General features: G+C 41.3%; 1 protein-coding gene across 1 annotated transcript in view; it reads right to left on the reverse strand.

The window, feature by feature from the left end:
* LMBRD1 (LMBR1 domain containing 1) overlaps nucleotides 1-20,567 on the reverse strand; it is a 232,776-nt gene that overhangs the window by 114,225 nt on the left and 97,984 nt on the right. The window contains exons 5-6 of the mRNA XM_044290891.1: nucleotides 8,700-8,767; nucleotides 1,983-2,071 (exon numbers count right to left, since the gene is read on the reverse strand). Of these exons, the coding sequence (XP_044146826.1) occupies nucleotides 1,983-2,071; nucleotides 8,700-8,767 (157 nt within the window). The remainder of the gene's footprint in view (nucleotides 1-1,982; nucleotides 2,072-8,699; nucleotides 8,768-20,567) is intronic.

Consider the following 20,567-nt stretch of genomic DNA (forward strand, 5'->3'; position numbering starts at 1 on the left):
CCAAAACACAAGAGCTATTGAATATGGTAAATAAAAAAATAAAAAATAAAAATATAGGATTCAGGTTAAGCTTGAAAAATTATCTGGGAACAGCAATTATGAAGACTTTCTCCATATCGGGATTGTAAAACAGCTGTGCTTCTTCTAAGCAGCTGAACAAGAAGTAATGGCATATGCATTTATCTAATCTACAGTAAGAAGCTGTCACTTGTGTTAACCCTTCAAGGTGTTAAAGGCTCACAGAACAATAACGCAAAGCTAAAAGATCCAAAGAAAGGAAATGTGGAAGTTGTTTTTAAAGGATAACTGTCATATTTTCACTAAAAATTTAATTTTTATATATGTTTTGCTGCTGTGGTGATAATCCATAATCACTAATCATTGTGTTCGCATACCACTTGTTTAATAAGATTCCTTCCATAGCAACTGCTCCTCACAAGACTTCTTTCTGACTATCTTCTCAAGATGGCCACTGATTCCCTTACCCTGAGGCTAAGACCTCCCTCCCTAAAAACTCAGAATTCATTCGGCACATATCGGGAACGATCAGCCTCACCCCAACCAATCGGCTTTCTGCAGACTTAAAGACCCCCTCTTCCTCCTGAGTAGTGTTGATTATCCATATTCTAATCGCAAATTTTTATCGTGAATATCGGCACTTTGCGATAATAACGCCTTATCCCGGTCCTACGGGAGCATGCATGCAGCGTTCGGGACAGCCCACCACTACGTGCTCCATCTTCTGTATATAGGAGATGGAGGACACCTAGCAATGCTGTTTTAACCGCACCACTGAAATGCTTGGGGGAGGAAAGAACATGCTGCTGCAATTACTAGGTAATTCAATACCTATACAAAAGTATTAACTAGGGAACTAAGGTAAACTTAGTCAGACAAATCCTGTTACATAAATTATAATTTTTTTTCATTCACAGTCGTATTACGGTTTGTTTTTTGTTTCTTGAGGGATAAGCTGTACTTTGCAATAGCACCATCTTATATTGCCTTTGTGGGGGCTTATTCTTTGCAGGGCGATATGTCGTTTTTAATGAAAATTTGGAGTGTGTACGCCTTTTTATTCCATTTTTTGGGGAAGTGAAGCTAGCAAAAAAAGGTAAACTGCCCATTTTGATTATTTTTTAATTACGGGATAAATACTTCAATATTTTAAAAGTTCAGGCATTGTGGGATCTGCCAAAGGCAATTCCGCTTTTATTGTTTATTTTTAATATAAGAAATAAGGAGGGTATAAATTTTAATTTTATTTTTTTTCATTTTTAAAAACTTGTTTTTACATTTATTTTAAGTTCTCCTAGAGGACTAACATGTCATCGTCTGATCGCTTCTCCATAGACTGCAATGATTTAACATTGCAGTGTATTGTAGATTCATTATTTCTACGAAGCACTGCCACAGGGATCGGAGGCTTCAGAAGGAGCCATTCGGACCTTGGGAGCGCAGTGATCCTGGGATTTTTCTGCCGTGGTTTTAAATGAGCAGTGCATCTGAGGGGTTAAAAGTCTGTGATCGGCTTTATCACTGATTAGGACCATCCACAAGACTCCTAAAGTCAAAAAGAGCAGAGATTTAAAAGAATAAAATTACAAATTTTGCTGAATTATTTTTCAAAAACCGCATCTGCTCATCTCCTCCTGTTTTTCACCAATGCTGCCTGCAGAATGCACTGCATTTTCATGGTGACAGGTTCCCTTTAAATCTACTAAACAAGCACCAGTCACCGACATGCCATATCCTTGATCAGTGCTAGCTTGCAGACCCTTGTAAAAGGCCCCAATGCAGCTCACTGCAGGGACACAACTTGGAAGCCCAGTCTCTAGCCAATACTGGCGGTTCCTTTTTTTTTTTTTTTTTTAGGAAAAATGACATTAAATGTGCAAAGGAAGTGAACATATTTTACAAACAATAAGCTACAAATAAGTAGCTGAATAAGAAATGCGATGAAGGTAACAAAGAAGACTTACAACTGCTACCGAGTTCTTCAAATAGAACCTTGATCTTATCAAACTCAGAGATGTTTTTGCCTGTCGGAATATCCAGTGGTGCGAATGCACTAAAAAGAGACCAAGATCAATCATTAGATATGACAGTAAACTTTTCTTCTCTAGCTTTTATTTTATTTATTTTTTAAATAAAAAAAAAACAGGCAAAAAAAAAAATACTAAAAAGAAACTGTTACTAATATTCATTGACACATACTGTACGTATACTGTGCCACTCAACAAACAGGAATGTATCAAGTATCAGAATGTCGCATTTAGCAGGCAACACTTGCCATCATATTTTTTTTCTAAATTAAAGCATTCTTTTGAAAACAGGAATCTAGTCTTTGTATCCAAAAGAAACAGCTTCTGGAATATGATAGGTGATTGAAAGCCCGAGGGCTATTTTGTACCCTTTAAATGGCTTCTGTCACCAGAAATAACACTATTAACCTTGCTGATATTAGAGATGTGCTAATATCAGATCAACCTAACTAGCCTAGTCCTGTTTTTATACATGCCCCGTTACTGCAGAAATATTGTAATACAATTATAATAAAATTAAATATTTTATTATATGCAAATCAGGGGGAGTTGTTTCTAGAAGCTCAATTCTCCCACCTCTGTCCACGACTTCCAAGACTTGATTGACCGGGCCAGGCAGCGGTCACGTCTTCCTGCCTGGCCCTGAGTGCGGGTGAAATCTCATGCCTGTGCTATGCAGTTTATTATTTGGCGCAGGCATAGTGAAGGAAGGAAGGATGCTCACCTGCTGCAGACTTCCTTACTGCGCCTGCACCGAATATGTCACAGATGTACTGTGACGTATGCGGCGCAGGCGTAGTAAGGAAATCGTCAGCCAGCGAGTGTCCTTCCTTCACTATGCCTGCGCCGAATACTAAACGGCACACCGCAGGCGCAAGATTACACCCGCACTCAGGGCCAGGAAGAAGGACGTGAATGCAGAATGGCCCTGTCAATCAAGTCTTGGTGGGTGTGGATAAAGGTGGGAGAACGGAGCCTCTAGGAGCAGGAGCAACCTGCCCCCCCCTGCTCCTAGCGGCTAATTTGCATATAATATAAGTTATATTTCTGCAGTAACGGGGGCAAGTATTAAAACAGGAATAGGCTAGTTAGGTTCACATTAGCACATCGCTATGGAGGTCACTGTTAAAGGGGCGGGCACCGTGGAGGTCACTGTTAAAGGGGCGGGCACCGTGGAGGTCACTGTTAAAGGGGCGGGCACCGTGGAGGTCACTGTTAAAGGGCGGGCACCGTGGAGGGTCACTGTTAAAGGGGCGGGCACCGTGGAGGTCACTGTTAAAGGGGCGGGCACCGTGGGGGTCACTGCACTGTTAAAGGGGCGGGCACCGTGGGGGTCACTGTTAAAGGGGCGGGCACCGTGGGGGTCACTGTTAAAGGGGCGGGCACCGTGGGGGTCACTGTTAAAGGGGCGGGCACCGTGGGGGTCACTGTTAAAGGGGCGGGCACCGTGGGGGTCACTGTTAAAGGGGCGGGCACCGTGGGGGTCACTGTTAAAGGGGCGGGCACCGTGGGGGTCACTGTTAAAGGGGCGGGCACCGTGGAGGTCACTGTTAAAGGGGCGGGCACCGTGGAGGTCACTGTTAAAGGGGCGGGCACCGTGGAGGTCACTGTTAAAGGGGGAAGGCCGCTGTGGAGGTCACTGTTAAAGGGGGAAGGCCGCTGTGGAGGTCACTGTTAAGGGGGCAGGAGCCACTATTAAAGGAGCAGCTGCTGTGGAGGTCACTGTTAAGGGGGCAGGAGCCACTATTAAAGGAGCAGCTGCTGTGGAGGTCACTGTTAATGCAGCATGGTACTGTGAGGTAACTGAGGGGGCGGGAGGTCACTGTTAAAGGGATGGGTGCTGTGAAGGTCTCTGTTAAGAGGACAGGAAACAATGGAGGACACATAAGGGGACAGTCCCCTATGGAGTTCAGTGTTAAGGGGTAGGGTGCGGTAGGGGTCACTGGTAAAGGGGCGGACCCCTGAGGAGGTCACTGTCAAGGGAGTGGGGTGCTGTGAAGATCAAAGTTAGAGGGGGTCAGTGGAGTTCAGTTATGGGGGATACTGTCAATATCTTTTAACAACACACACAAACATTAAGTGAAATAGATGAAATATACCCGTGCGAAGCCGGGTCCTTCTGCTAGTTTTCAATATAATAAAGGACAGACTTTTCTTACGGGATAAATGTGGAAGAGAAAAAAAAAATATCTGAAGGAAAAAAAATAATTGACACCTCACCCAAGATTCAAACCTAGAATCTGTACATAACAAGATTAATCAATCACTTAACCACCAAACTATAGCATCACCACATAGAGATGCATGCTTTTTCTATGCTTATAAGCTATCACACATTACTGGTGTCTGTATAATCATATATCCTGCCTGTGAATACAGCAGTAATATGTAGATTAGATTTCTGAGCAGATCTCAGTATGGTGAAGCTATAGTTCATAGTGTATAAGATATTTACAAGCTAGCACACAGCTCTGCCCACAGCCTAATGTCTAGCCCTGTCAATCAATGGAAAGGAAGAGAGAGTGTAGAGCACAGGGGGTGTAACAAAGCAGTGCTCAGACCATTCAGCCCGCCTCTGAGTGCTTGAAATTCTCATTCATCACATATATAAAAATGTACCTCCATTTAAATGAAGCATGCATGTTGCAAATAAACAGGAATATCCCTTTAAGGGTCCATTCACACGTCCGTGGTGTATTGCGGACCCGCAAATTGCGGATCCGCAACACACCCGGCCAGCACCCGCTATAGAAATGCCTATTCTTGCAGCTGTTCTATCTTTTGCGGAGCTGCGGACCGGAAGTTCGGGGCCGAAACCCGGAAGTTTGGGGCCGCGCTCCACAAATGCGGAAACGGAGAGCACATAATGTGCTCTACGCTTCACGTCTGGGGCTGGGCCCATAGAGAATGAATGGGTCCGCACCCGTTCTGCAAAATTGCGGAACGGGTGCAGACCCTTTTGCAGACGTATGAATGGACCCTAACAGCTTTGCTCTCTTTTAGGATTTTTTGGGTAGACCCACCCACCAGGTAGTCAGACCTGTTGAGGGAATCATACTTACCTTCTCCCCACCACTTGGTTCTGGCTTCGTCGCTCTCCCACTGCTGCAGAGTTTCGGCCCTTGCGTGGTCAACATCCTATTTGATGTAGGTCATGTGGATGCTGCAGCCAGTGACTGGCCACAGTGATAAAGTGTCCTCAATGTGTCATATCACTGGGCCACACAGGGACCGGAGCGAGGAAGCAGGGGTGGGGGTGAGAGTTTAGCAGCGGGAAGCATGTAGGTATACTTCTCTCCACAGGGACAGCCACGTGTGAGAAAAGGGGAGAGCAGAAAGTGCCCTTGAAGGTGAACACACCTTTTAGAGACTAAAGTGGACTACGTCTGTAAAGGTTCTCATTTATCCAGGTCATGGTATATATCTGTAAAGAATAAATCAAGGCAACTGAAAGTACTGTAGATTTCTTGAAAATGTTTAACTCGTTCTTCCAACGAACTTTCTCAATTCTGAGTGATTGTACAAAAATTCTGGGAATAAATATGTAACTGAATTCACATCTGGTAATTATACCCAGCATTGGGTCAAAGGTGTTGATCCCATTATCCTAATTGGAGTCAGTAGGTGATAAAGACTTCCCAGAAAAAGGTGTCAAGACAGCATTATACGTGGCAGACAATAGATGTCTAACCCCCCCCCCCTCACCTCTATTCAACTACATCAGCGTATGGCTCAGCATAGAAGAGCCAAAACCTCTGGTCAAGGTTCAGCCGTGTACTTACATCTAAAATGAACAGGTCACACCTTTGAAGACAGTCAAGTATGTGTTTTGGATAAGGAGGCCGATTGGTACAAACGAGGCGTGAAGGAGGCCATCTACGTAAAAATGGATAAGCCAAGCTTGAATAGAGGTGGGGGGGTTAGACATCTATTGTCTGCCACGTATAATGCTGTCTTGACACCTTTTTCTGGGAAGTCTTTAACATGCATGTCAAATCTTAATTCTTGTTCTGCCCAGTGTAGATTTCTTTAGCAGAGAGAAAATCAAGCCTCACATTTTGTATGAAAAATCCCTTTAAATTCCCTAAGTAAATGATTTAGAAAAGTAAACTTAAAATAAAAAATAAATAAATATTACAGCTGTTTGAAGCGGATATTCCTGTTTATTTACAATATGCAGGATTAAATAGAGGTCCATTTACACGTATATTTACCTGCACAGTTTTTTGTGGTCTGGGAATACATCTGCAGCAATGCCTACTATAAAGCCGGCACAGGTCGTGGGCTAACAGCAGCATTTCCTCACATGATTCAATACCAGAATTATCTATGCAATTCTCTTATATGTAAAGGGTCTCTGAATTGGGGCTACTTAAATATTAGGGCTTTGAAGGGACGTCAGCCCAACTGTGCAAAAGGCTCTGTAGCAGAATACAATATTGTTAGAAGAAGAAAATTCCCACTTGATTCTGGTAGTCCCTGTAGTTGTGTCTTGGCTGTGACCTCACATCATGCCTGCACACAATGTGCCACCATGCACTGAAAAGTGACTACTTCAAAAGCGTACTTGTGGAATTTTTCATCAGTGAGGCAAAAAAAGGAAAAAGGAAAATCAAAAATGGAGAGATGGACGCTATACCTGTATATATCTTCTGAATGCTGAGCAGGATGCAAGCTAAGGTAAGGTTCCAAATCAACCACAAGAAATGTGCCACCCTGACCACAACCACTAAGACGTGCGGGTACAGACTTGCCTCACCGTTATTTACAGGGAAACTGAGAAACGCTCACTCTAAGAATATTTTCACACTGGCATCATGGCTTCTTGACAAGCAACATCCAACAGGCTTGACTGCCCAATCCTCAAGAGAACTCCCAACCAGGGGGATGAACAGCAATGTGTAATTATGTCTAGAAAGTGTGCCACTTTCTTGGCATTGTTCGCCCCAAAATTCTGTGGCACCTCATTTTACACATATTTATTATTCAGAGGCACAAAAAAAAAAAACGTTTTTCCAATAACGTCAACATTTCTAGGTAATAATCTAGGAACGTGGACATGGCCAGCATTTGTCTACCTGGACATATTTATGAAGCTAAAATCCACGATTCTAGCGCAAAAAGTAGTGCAGATTAGATGAATTATAGTTGACAGAATTTTGGCACATTGGGACACATCTTCTGCGTAAGCCAAGCCAACTTATAGGTGGTATAAACTAGAGTAGACCATCTAAAGCACAAGATTAATCATCCAGCATCCGCCACGGTGATACATTTAGTGCACTTCTAGACTGTCTACGTTTATTCTGTCTACAAATTAAACAGGATTAGTAAATGTGGGCCAACGTATCCATGTATGGTCACACTGCACTGCAAGCCTCGATCAGAAGCGGCTTTGGGATCAGTATAATCACCTGGGAAAATGTTTCCAGGAGAAAGCAAAGTCTACAGTGAAATGCTTCAACTCATTTTAAAGGGTTATGTCAAAAGAGTTGGCAGGTAGCGTCTCAATTTAATAATGCGATTTTCTGAAACGGCGAATGGACTGTTGATTAATAGCTTTGTTAAGCCAATTCGGATACAAATTAAAAAAGGAATTAACCTTCATGTAATAGAAAAGTCTCTCACCTTTGCATATAGGGATAGGTCATTTGTGTGCGCTTGCTTGTCTACTTAACCAGATCTCCAAGCACACGCAATTAGATATAATTGCAGACTGACTTCATGAAGACTCAAAGAGGCGATCAAAACAAATTATGCTTCAGTAATTCTGAGCAGAAACCTTGTGTCTCTGCAATTTCAAGATTAGGCAATTGCATAAAGAGGATGAAAAAAAATTAAGAGTAAACAAAAAAAAAAAAAGGTAGGGGAGTTATTCTACTAGCGTCTGTTGATCTATAATTATATATACACAGTGAATGCTGTATATAGGCACTGATACCCAAACATCTTATCAGAATGTACCAGTTTATGAACCAGAACAATCTGATAATAGAGCAGGGAAGATCAGGGAAAATCAGTTTTTCTCATATCCTTGCCATGGGAACATGTGCTGTTTTATGACCGTTTGAATTGTGGAATTTGATTCCCGTGTGCATCTCCTGCTCTACTAGAATTTAGAAGTATGACTTTAGCTGTATAAGTAATTCCCTAACATAAAGAGTATGGGCTCAGCACAGCGTACTTACACTACAGCAGCATAACTGCTCCAGGTTTGTGATTACAGAATAACGTGAGAAATTCAAATCGGGGTGAAATTATTACTAAAGAGGGTTTTCTAGAAGAAAAGTATTGATGACTTCTCCACAGCACAGGAGGATCGGCATTCACTTTGTAGTTAAATCTTTGAAAAAGGCTCTTGCTAGAGCTGAGAACCGTCAGAATACTGGTGACTGGCTGGTGACTGGCTGAGCAGGTATCTACTGGAATTTCAGGTGTGTCAAGTCAGGACCAGAAAGTAGAGACCAACAGGGATCCGGTATGCATTGGAAGGGCAAGGTTGATAGGGGGGATTGGTAAGGGGAGCTAAGAGCTTTTTTTGTTTTTCACCCATGTAGCAACTTCTATAAAAAGAGATGAACCCTTTAAATCCATTTGGAAACCGTAAGGCTGTGCTGCTTTAAATATGATATGTGGAGACAGTAACATACTCACCCAACAAGAAGAAGAAAGGAACACACTATCATGAACACGAATGTGTATTTAAGGGCAGTCTTTATTTGCTGCATGAAAAAGAAAAAGAGAATTATTATTCCGGAGACTACAGTAAAACATTGCTCTTGCTGATATAGCCAAATGATAGGGCATATATTTTAAATTAAACGGTAGTCTGTGTAATGTACGGAAAAGCCAGGTTTGCAACCTCCCTCCTCCAAGACACCCATATGCCCCAACAAGGTGAATGAATAGCGGTGTCATTATGAGATAACCTATTTAAAGTAGATATGTCAAGTGTACTATGCTACTATAACTGAGGGGGCCAAGCTCGGGGACATATCGTTTTCTAGTGTTTGATTCCATATTTTCATGTAAAAATATCTTCAAAAAGGGACAATAAACCTTGAAATGGGTGATAAAAATGTATCTTTCATAACAGTTTGTTAGTCTTTAGGATTTTCAACATGTTCCTGACGGGGTTAATCTGTGACTGCTCCATTTTCCGCTGGAGAGCAGAGAAGACAGGGCTGAACAATATCGGCGTCCTATTGTGGTTAAGGCAGGGGAGGGAGGTTGCTGCTGAGGCCAGTTGTCTTCTAGCCAGACATCTGAGAAGGAGACAGAAGATTTCTTTATCTATTTCTCCATTTTAATTATAATTTCAGGCATAACTGAACCAAAAGAAAGAAGGAGATAAAAGGCTTTGTACGGTTTCAAGAGGAGGAAACCAGCCAACACAGGGAATCTGCTTGCAATAAAGAAGTGATCATTGCTTACCTGACATCTCATTGAGGACAGTGACTGGCTGCAGCGGTCATGCTAATGTGACTTTACCACTGCAGCCAGGTAAAGAGATCCCAGGTTGGAGAACTGGAGCGGCGGCACAGGATCTGTCAGGCAAGTAATGATCACTTCTTTATTACAAGCAGATCCTCTGTAAAATGCTGAATTAAACGGTACTATCAGAGTCGTCTCATATGGTTCTGCTCACACTATAAGTTTCTAGACCACTGATCTCAAACATGTAGCTTTTTAGTATTTGTGAAACTAAAACTCAAAGCAAGCCCTGAATGGCTCATGCAGCCTTATAGCTACCCCCCTATTGTGTTAGGATGCCTGGACCACTGTACGAAACAAGCACTTGTTACCTTCTGTGTCACCCCTAACTCCTTCTAGATTGCAAGCTCTTGCAGGCAGGACCCTCATTCCCCTTATTTTAATTGTTGATTGTTTGTGCCTATGTTATTTATCACTCTGTACACGAACCCCCGATTGGAAAGCATTGCAGAATATTTTTGCGCTATATAAATAAAGATTATTATTAGACATAAAACTGTGGCAATTTTACATCCTAAGCCCTTAGGGATAAAGTGATTTTTGGTTTTTGCATGTTCATTTTTTTTACTCCTTGCCTTTCTGAAGGCCAAAACTGTATTTTTCCATTGGCTTGTTTTTTGTGAGGCAAGTTGTATTTTCTAAAGGCAACATTTTTATTGCATAGAGTAATAAAATTCCAATAGGGTGGAATTCGACAAAAAAAAAAAAAAACGCAATTCCACCATAGTTTAATGGCTTTCAGTCCTACATCATTTCCTGTGCAGTAAAAAAAGAACTGTTACCTTTATTCTCCAGGTAAGTACAATTGCAGTGATTTTAATACTATACTTTGTATAGTCATCTCCATAACTTATTTATATTTACGTCTACAGAGCTGTGTGAGGACCATCTAGTTTTTATTGATACCATTTTGGAGTTTGTATGGCTATTTGATAACTTTTTATTCAATGATTTACCATTGTAGCCTATAAAAGATCCACTGTGTTCCTATGGAATCCTGCCACAGGCAGGACTCCATAGGAACTTTCCTCTGGAAGATTTTAGAGCCTTCAGAAAGCCAGAGGCTGCAGGGGAAACCCAATGGCTTCCTTATGGGAGTCGTTTGGGGCCTGAGAGAGCAGTGCTCCCGGGGCATCATCGCTCAGAAGCAGTGGTCACAATTGACTACAGCATCTCCGGGATTACATGTCTGTGATAGCCATTACTGATCAAGGACAATGCCTCAATGCATCTGCTGTGTAAAACAGAAGGTGCCTGGTGGCTATGGCGCCTGCTCAGCATTTGAGAAGGCACTATCTTTAAAGTGCATCCATTGTACATGCCTTAAGTGGTTAGAGTGACTGTGCCACCATTAAATGCCCACCTACTAAGGTGGATGCACATGCTCAGTTCCATCGTTCAAATACCTCCAGTCATGTAAGTTACAACCTGCAACAGTCACAGGTAGAGAGCTGTGGCAGAAAGGTCATGTCCCTTGAGCCGAGATAGGGAGAGAGAAGAAAGAACATGGGATAATCCCTTTAAAGGTGGCTCTGTCACCAGGATCAACCCCTATTAAACCAGACATACTGACTGGTAGGGCTCATCATTCTGATTAAAACAATACCTTTCTTTTGTCTGTAGAGATATCTTTTTTTTTTTTCCATATGTGAATGAGAAGTTCGAGCACCAAGAAGCAGGGCCGAATCATCTGAGCACTGCTCTGTAACACCCCCTGTGCTCTGCACATGCGTCCCTCCTCTTGATTGATAAGGCTAGACCTCAGGCTGAGCTGTATCCTAGAGCTGTGTGTTTACTGCTGTATTCGCAGGCAGAATATATGATTATAAAGACACCAGTAATGTGTGATAGCTTATAAGCACAGAAAAGACATGCATCTCTATGTCGTAGTGCTGTAGCTTGGTGGTAAGTATTTGGTTTTTGCATGTAGAGGATCCCAGATTTGAATCCTGGAAAAACTCCCAGGTTCTTTTCTTCAGATATTTGTTTTCTTCCACATTGAACCCCTAATAAAAGCCTATGAACTTATCATATTGAGAATTATTTTTTAGAAAGCTAATAAATATTAATACTTTATTTATAATCCTATATTGGCTGTGAATAAACCAGTAATAGGTTTCAGGATTCTAAGGCTTCTTTCACAGTAGCGTTATTAGCCGTTCTCCTGCCGGATCCGTACTAACGTTAGCACACGTGTGCAGACTGAAATCTGCTCCAGCCCCACTATAACAGGTTAGCTAGTGTTAGCCTGCCAGACAATGCTATTGCTAATGTGAAAGAAGTCCAAGAAAAATGTTATTTATTGTAGTATAGCCTTTTATTATGGGTTAAATGAAAGAAAAAAAAAAGATTATATAAATCTCTCTGGGAACTTGAGCTCAGGATCTCTACACTCATGACCTACAACTTACCAATAAACTATAGCATTACGACATACAGATGCATGTTTGTTCTATGCTTATAAGCTAATGCATATTACAAGTGTCCTTATAATCATATATTGTGCTTGTGAATAAAGCAGTAATATGTATATTAGCTTTCTGAGCAGATCTCAATGTGGTGAAGCTATAGTACATAGTCTATATGACATGTAGATGCTAGCACACAGCTCTGACCTCAGCATGTCTAGCCCTGTCAATCAAGGGGCAGGGGGAATGTGCAGAGCACAGGGGGTGTTACAATTCAGTGCTCAAAGGATTCAGCCCCACCTCCTGGTTCTCAAACTTCTCATTTGCATATGAATAAAATGTTGAGCCCTACCAGGCAGTAAGTCTGGTTTAATAGGGTTGATCCTGGTGACAGAGCTGCTTTAGCTTTATCCATGCCCGTCATTACTGGTGTCCTGTCAGTATCCTGTAGGAGAGTCCATGTATATTTCTTATACAGATGTCTTTATTTCTGTTATCACAGCTTAGGCTTTGGCAGCGGCCTAGTAAGGAACAGAAGGGATCTCTGTAATTGTGCCATTCAGGTGAAAAAACTTTGGAAGCATGCATGTCTTCATGACTTTGGCCAAATGACTGATGCGATTCTAAAATCACTTTATTAGCTTTACCATTTTTGGCCTTTTTCCTATCCTTCCACTTCTTCTAATTATAGGACAGGGAACCATTCTGCTGCAGGATAATCACACACCTCTTAACATTTCTGTAACATTTCTCTTCAAAACCTACGCCAAGTTAAAAGCCTCAAACTTGGAACCATTCATTCATAGTTTCGTACCACCTTCCAATCCTCCTTAGAAACTACAGATACTTCTTTTAACCTTGGCCTCATTTTATATTCAGGAATGTCTTACGTTTATTCCTAGCGCTTTCGATTCTCTTAATGTATAATATTTCTCAGTAGACTCAGATTATTCAGCTCGAAATGTTTCTTTAACCTTAGCAATTCTCTCTAATAATTTGACTGTGTTTTACATTTAGAGAGGTGTACATGTTACGACTTTAATAAATCATCCGAAAAAGGACTACAATATCAATTCACCTTTTATGTGATATTATTAACAGACAACAGCTATAAAAGACCCAAAATGTAACATATAATGTATGAATGGAAAACCGGCAGCCAGGTTTTTATTAGGATTAAATTAAAATCCCCTTATAAACCCACAGAAAACAGATAGTTGCTAGGAGCAAAAAAAAAAGGCCCAACAAATTTAGTACATATAGTGTCCAAAAGATGGCAAGTATAATGACAAAAATTCATAAAAGGAAAGGGACAGGGTTATTGGACAGTGTGAATAGGAAGAGCGGGAAGTACTTTCCCTGTAGAGGCCCTAGCTAAACCTCAGCCCAGGGACAACCTCTAATGGTCGTGGACATCAGGGTACCTCCTCTTCGTCCTCCTCTGCAGCAGCATGTTCAGTCAATACAACTACATCTTTTTTTTTTTTTTTTTTAGCACAAGGTCAAGCTCCGTACCAATTACGAGACAGAAACAAGTGAGGCAAACACCTGGTAGAAATGAGGATTTGCAGGTGATCAACCTTTCCTCACGTAACCGAAATGAAATTGAGACTTCTGTCTTAACCCTTTCACGACCGCAATCTGTATATATACGTGATAGCTGCACATACCCCGTGCAGCTACCACGTATATATACGTTCTGGCAGCTCTTTAATCCAAGCGCTTCTCAAATATAATTTTTTCCTCTTGAATATGCGTTTCTACCTCCAGCTATGGGGGATGGCAATGGGGTGCCCCTGTGCACCCACGTACGCGAACCATTTCCTGGGATGGTGGGAGGATAATATTGTTTTTCCTGACTACAACATATGAGGTGGAACGAGAAAATAGCTTTTTGGACAAAGTACATTGATTATGTATTTTTGCTCTGGAATGGTAACAAGGAGGATTTCATCAAGTTTGTCGATATTTTAAATATTAATGAGGTAGGCCTTACATTCACATATGAAGTATAGACAGAATGTATCACTTTTTTGCACGTTAAGGTCTATAAACAAGGGGGAAAGACTCACCACCACTATGTTCAGGAAACCAACGGCGATCAATGCAATTTTGCATTGGGATAGTCATCATCCCGTTTCTGAGAAAAGGGGTATTCCAAGAGGCCAGTACTTGCGGGTGCACAGAAACTGTTCTAGTACTAATGAATTCCATCTGGAATTGAGAAAATTATATAATAGATTGATTGACAGGGATATCCTAAGGCTACCCTTAGACAAGTTTTCCAACATGCACTAACAACAGAAAGGGAAATTCGACTTACCCCAAAAAGACCATTGGAGGGAGAACAGACACTAACCCGTCTCATCTCCACTTTTGACGTGGCAAATGTGGAGGTTGAAGCGATCCTGAATAAATATTGGCCCATCCTACAGATGGATCCTGATGTGGCAAAGAACATTTCTCCTTACCCCAGTGTAACATACTGTAGGGGTAGGAGCATCAGGGATCGCCTGGTACATAGCCATTATATACCTAAGGCTGTACCTGGCACTTGGCTTGACCGACAACCTCTGGGAATTTTTAGATGCGGGACATGCAAGGTGTGTGATTTCATCTACGTATCAAAAGATACGTGTTCTGCTACTAATAATACTTTTTCCATCCGCGATTTTGTCAACTGTAAAAGCAAAGGCGTGGTCCGCATCTGCCAGTGTCCTTGCCCTAAGGATTATATCGGAAAGACCTTTAGGGAGCTGAGAAAACTGGTATGCGAGCATATCAATGATATACACAACACACACATCACGCCCGTTGCCAATCACGTGATTGAGCACCATGCAGGTAACCCCCGAGTCTTGAGGCTCTCTGTTCTGGAGTTTGTACCTTCCTCTCCTAGAAAGGGAGATTGGGATAGGAGAATTCTCCAGAAGGCGGCAGAGTGGATATACAGATGTAAATCTTAATCACCCTCTGGTCTCAATGAGAGATTGACCTTCACCTGTTTTATTTAGCAACGATGAGTCTTTCTATTATATGCAGTTCTCTCAAATAAATCTAACTTTTCCTTTTCTCAGGTAGACCTCTTCTTCCAATATTTTTGACAGCCCAACTGGTCATGAATGCGGAAAGCATTAGAATATAAATTCATAAGTGTGATCTTTATTGTCACTTTGTTTCTTAACCTGACTGTTCTTATCTGGTTAACAGTCTGGACAACTTGTCAGTTTCATGAGTGTCCATCCAATGGGGTTTGGAGAACATCAAAAATAGGGGGGTAGGGACGGCATGAGGGATGTATAGCCATCAATTGCGGATTGGTTTATCTATTTCTGTATGTATCAGCATCTGTTAAAAAACTTAAACCACATTCCATTATGACTATCATTGGCTATTTTACCCCTGTAGAGCGGCTTTTTTACCCCTGTAGGGCTGTGTGTTCTTTTGAGGATGCCTATATTGCCGTACATGGTCCCATTTTGCCCTCTTACCATATATGCAACGCTTTAGGGCAGGGACTATTGGGAGATCAACATACAACAACCTCTCACACACGCCACCTTCTGGGTACACGCTGGAACACATGCGTTTCACCAAAATGGAAGTGACACATGCGTTTCACGACACTGGAAGTAAAGGCAGTTCCACCAACCGGAAGTGCTCCTTCCGGTATGTGTGAGGCACGCTCCTGTATCCTATTAAAATCCCACCTGAATAATATGCCTCACTGCTGCATCGAGCACCCTACCTGAGGCAGTCTGGCAACTGATGGGGCACTTCACATGCTGAGTTGGACCTTCTATGGTGCATATTGTGATTCTGTCGTTACCTGGTTTCTCCTCATGGATACATATATTTGTCTTTTTAGTAGTAGGTTGTATCCTCTCCCAAAAGCCCGTCAGGAACATGTGATGTATCTGGGACCCATTACTAAGTCTGCCTAACCTGTCATATTTTGTGTTCATCTTACCATATCAAATCTATTATCAATGTAAATGGAACTATTTTTTGACTCTTACTGACCCCCTGAGGAAACGCGCCGGGGTGTTTTTAATAATCCAAACTATTTAGGGCATTCCAGGGTCTTGTAGGACAGGCACGAAAACAGGGAGACCCCACCATTAGGGGTTGTCCCTGGGCTGAGGTTTAGCTAGGGCTTCTACACGGAAAGTGCTCCCCGCTCTTTGTTTCCTATTCACACTGTCCCTTTCCTTTTATGAATTTTTTTAATTATACTTGCCATCATTTGGACACTATATGTACTAAATTTGTTGGGCCATTTTTTCCCCCATAACAACTAGCTATTTTCTGTGGGTTTATAAGGGGATTTTAATTAATTCCTAATAAAACGTGGGGAGGGGGCGGAAAAATATCAAACAGACAAAACGAAATAAAGTAAAAAGACGACTGCTGGAAATAATGTACTGCTGGAACATAGCGATGGTGACAGCTTAAAATGGTAAAAGCAGGTGACAGATTCCCTTTAAAAACCTGGCTGCCAGTTTTCCATTCATACATTATATGTTACATTTTGGGTCTTTTAGAGCTGTTGTCAGAGATGTTAATAACATCACATAAAAGATAAATTGATATTGTAGTAATTTTTCAGATGATCAATACACTTCTGAGAATTATCCTCTTTGAAAATGTATTAAAGTTGTAACATGTACACCTCTCTAAATGTAAAAGTCAAATTATTAGAGAGAATTGGGTCCTTTCAAGGGTCCTTTTTTGTAAATTTAATGTTTTTCTCATTTCCAAGGCTACCACTACTATCTCTCATATTTACATTAATTTGTTTGTCCAGGTTTTTAATACCTTGCTCCCATGTTAGCAGGCAAAATCAATAAAAGCTAAACATAGAAGCTAAAACATAGACGTGCATTCACAATTATAATTTACATGTATTTTACCAGACTGATTATGCTGCATCTTTATTTATTTTTTTATAGCAGGGTCTGGAGTAGTTTTTTCAGTAATTTTTATGCATGTGGCATGTAAGAAATCTTCACAGAGCAAGCCATATCCACTTTCACTCTACTTTTACAAACGCAAGTGATGGTTAATAAATGGTTAATAAATACATTGTACGGCAGCAAAGTAACTATTTTGGTGTAAAATGCAAGAAAAGGTGGCCCAAATACAGTAACAAATGTGGGTCCATGTCTATATTGATAAGCTAACAAGTACGAAAAGAAGCATCCGCTGATGTAATTAAGCTTGATCTAGCCTTCTCAAGTCACAGAAGACATTGAGAGTGGGCAGAAAGCAACTTTTCACCAAAAGTCTCCATACATGTGAAACTAGCCTTTTTTATAGGCAGAAATTTGGCAATCAAGCTGGCCAGGGTTGCTGCTGGATAACCTAAAGTGAACCTTGTGTAGCAAGAGTAGTGTGTGGCGGAAGAAGGCAGTATGACTTGTTGCATTATGCCCTGGACAAATAGAAGGCTGGTCAATGTTCCGTCTACATCATCAAGTGGGAACGGCCGTGTTGGTCCTGTGTGTCTTTGCAACATACTGTACATGACGGCAGTAGGCACTCTCCATCCCTCCTGCTAACTCTGAAGAGCCCAGTAATGGCAAACCATGTTGGTGATGAAAGCAGGTTCTGTCTTGGTACTAATGATGGCGACATCAGAGTTTGCCAGAGGGTTAGAGAAGACTAGCTATCGAGCAACTCCCCTGGCGAGCTTGATCACCAGATCTCTCCCCCATCAAGATGGTCTGGGACTGAATGGGGCAACAGATCTCCCATACACTGTAGCAAACAACCTTGGCTGAACTACAGGTCAAAGATAAAAGAGCTTGAAATGACATACCACAGGAGGATATCTAGCATCTTTATGATGGTTACCTTGACAGAGCTGCTGCCAGCTAGGCAGCAAGGGGAGATGCCAACCAACATGTACCCTGCCACAGAACCTCAAAGGGTGCTTCACCTTGGCTGTGTGGTCATTGACCAAGCACCACTAGCACTATACAGCATTAAATGGGTTCTGTACCTTTCTATTACTAATGATCTATCCTTTGGACAGATCATTAGTAATAAATAGTTACAGAACCTATTTAAAGGGGTTAGCCACTTTTGGTCTACTGTTGATCAATGTGTATGTAAGATGACTATATGGCACTTACCAATATAGATTTAGTTGAAATTCTGCACCATTTTCTATATTTTATAAGGTATGCCCACTTTTGTTCTGTCAAAACAGCGGTCTTATCCATAAAAAGGGTCATGTGACCAGGCAAAATCACCTCCATGCGATGTCTTCTCTATTCAAATACATTGCACCTGAAATCTGTACTTGCACTGCAGGGTGTTTAGTGCAGGTGCAGTGTGTATGAATGGAGGCTAAGGGATGTGTCTGGTCACATGAGCCTCCATCAGTGGTCATCTTATGGACAGGACCTCTATGCAGACAGAACGGAAGATTTGTGTAACAAGGGACCATGGCTTATGAACTATAGCAAACATCACAGAATATCAACAAAGACTATATTTCTACTAAGGGCCATATAGTCATCTTACCTATATACTGGTTACAAGTAGGGTTGTTTCGGGTATCAAACTTTCGATACCCAATCGATACTTTTATGCATGTTTGTTCTTTCGGTACTATACTGCGCTCCTCTTATATGACAATATGGCGTGTGCCGCGCTCGGCAGACAGTGGAGAAGGAGGGAGGGACAGAGGGAGGGAATCCCTCCCTCCTATGACACAGCCGCTGTGAGACCAATTAAGTGAGCTGGCTCTGAAGCTGCCCGCACCACTTCCACGGTGTGCCAATAAAAGTTTGGCTATTAATGAAAGCAGGAGAAGGTACGGGGAGGTAATAAAGTTACCGCTGCGCCGGCCGAGTTAGTGAGCTCAGTGAACGACAGCAGTGGCAGAATCCTCCTGAGTGCACAGCTGTCAGCCCAAGCCCCAGCCCCAGAATCAGTGCCCTGAACAGTCAGCATAGAAGGTACCCCCCACCCGCAAAGTGCAAGTCTAGAGTGATTAGCCTGCCTCAAAATAAAGGCAGACAAAAAACATTTGTATCAGGCAGCCAGCAAGATTGGGGTTAATGTGACTTCATTAACCCCAATCTTGCCACTGCCATGTTTTAAACATGATGGGGGTCACTTATTTTTAAGGTCAGGCTGGGCACATTTGGACTGGACCCCATAGTAGTGTACCATCTCACATAATGGGCAGCATGGGGTTAATGTTGGGGTTGAGTTTGTAAAACATAGAATAAATGCTCCAGAATTACTGTATTTGACTAAAGAGTTGTCGTGGCAGGAGAGGTGAAGGCTCCACATTAGCATTGTTACATCAAATTCAATATCGAACTCTGATAATCTGATATCCGGGGCAGGTTTTTCTGTTTAATTCAATAAATGTTTTACGTTTAAATAATCGAAAGGCTTTTTTGTTTTTTATTTTTGCATGGTATCGAAAGGTATTGAGTATGGCAATCATTTTTTATGGCATCGAAACTAAATCAAAATATTGGTATTGAGACCACCCTACTTACAAGTAGCTAAAAAGTGGCCAACCCCTTTATAAAAAAATATAATTATAATATATTTTATTACATATAATTTTACAGTAAATACATGTATAAAAATAGGCTAGTTTCATGGTGATTTTTTTTATTTAAAAGTCACCCTTAAATTTAGAGGTCCATGCAATGTACGGTGCTGGCCAGTGTCATAATCTTTGCAAGTCCCTTATGATTTCACATACTTTGAATTTTGTCTAATTGTATTCTGAATTTATAATCCATCTTACGGTTTCATTTTACTTCAGCCAAGCCTTGAGGGTGTCCTCATGAAGTGTACTTGCGCTCTTGTGCTAGAAAAACCCATTAACATGTGGTAACCTTGCTATAATACAAGGATTTTCGACAGGTGGCCTGACTCTACATGGCCGAGTTGGGGATCAATTATGCCGCACATTAAAGAGGAATATAGCAATAAAGAGGAATATTTACAGAGAGAGGAAAAAAATTATAAATATATATATATATATATATATATATATATATATATATATATATATATATACACATACATACACACACATATACACATACACACCTTAAAAAGGCAAATTCATATGTAGATAATGCTCCATTAAACTTAATTAACTCAGACTTTCTTCTTTTGTCTTAATAGGGGTTTTCTGACGGTACAAACTGATATATTGTACACATTCTATAAAAAAAAATAAAAAAACGGAGACAAGGAGACAAGGCCAAGTTTGCTAGACCGTATTTGGAGAATTGTAAAATTCAGAATTGTTTTATGCATTTATTTCCAAATTATCTATAAAATGTGCTAGTTTAGGGTCCTCTGGTAAGACGGGTACGCAAGCTATACATATAAGATTGGGTTTACCTCCACCTGATAGCTATAAGGGCTGTTTCACACGAACAAGTCCTTTGTGGGAATCACACTCCATGTGTAAGCATGATCCTCCGTTCTGGGCTTGCAGGAGCGCAGGGCATTATCATGATTTATAATGCTGTGTGTCTCTGCCTGACCTTACTTTCACAGAATTATAGTAGTGACAGCTTTATGTCAGTAAGGTCAGGGCGGAGGCACATAACATTATAAATCTTGATAATGC

Source organism: Bufo gargarizans, chromosome 4 (genome assembly GCF_014858855.1).
Source record: "Bufo gargarizans isolate SCDJY-AF-19 chromosome 4, ASM1485885v1, whole genome shotgun sequence".
NCBI classification, from domain to species: domain Eukaryota; kingdom Metazoa; phylum Chordata; class Amphibia; order Anura; family Bufonidae; genus Bufo; species Bufo gargarizans.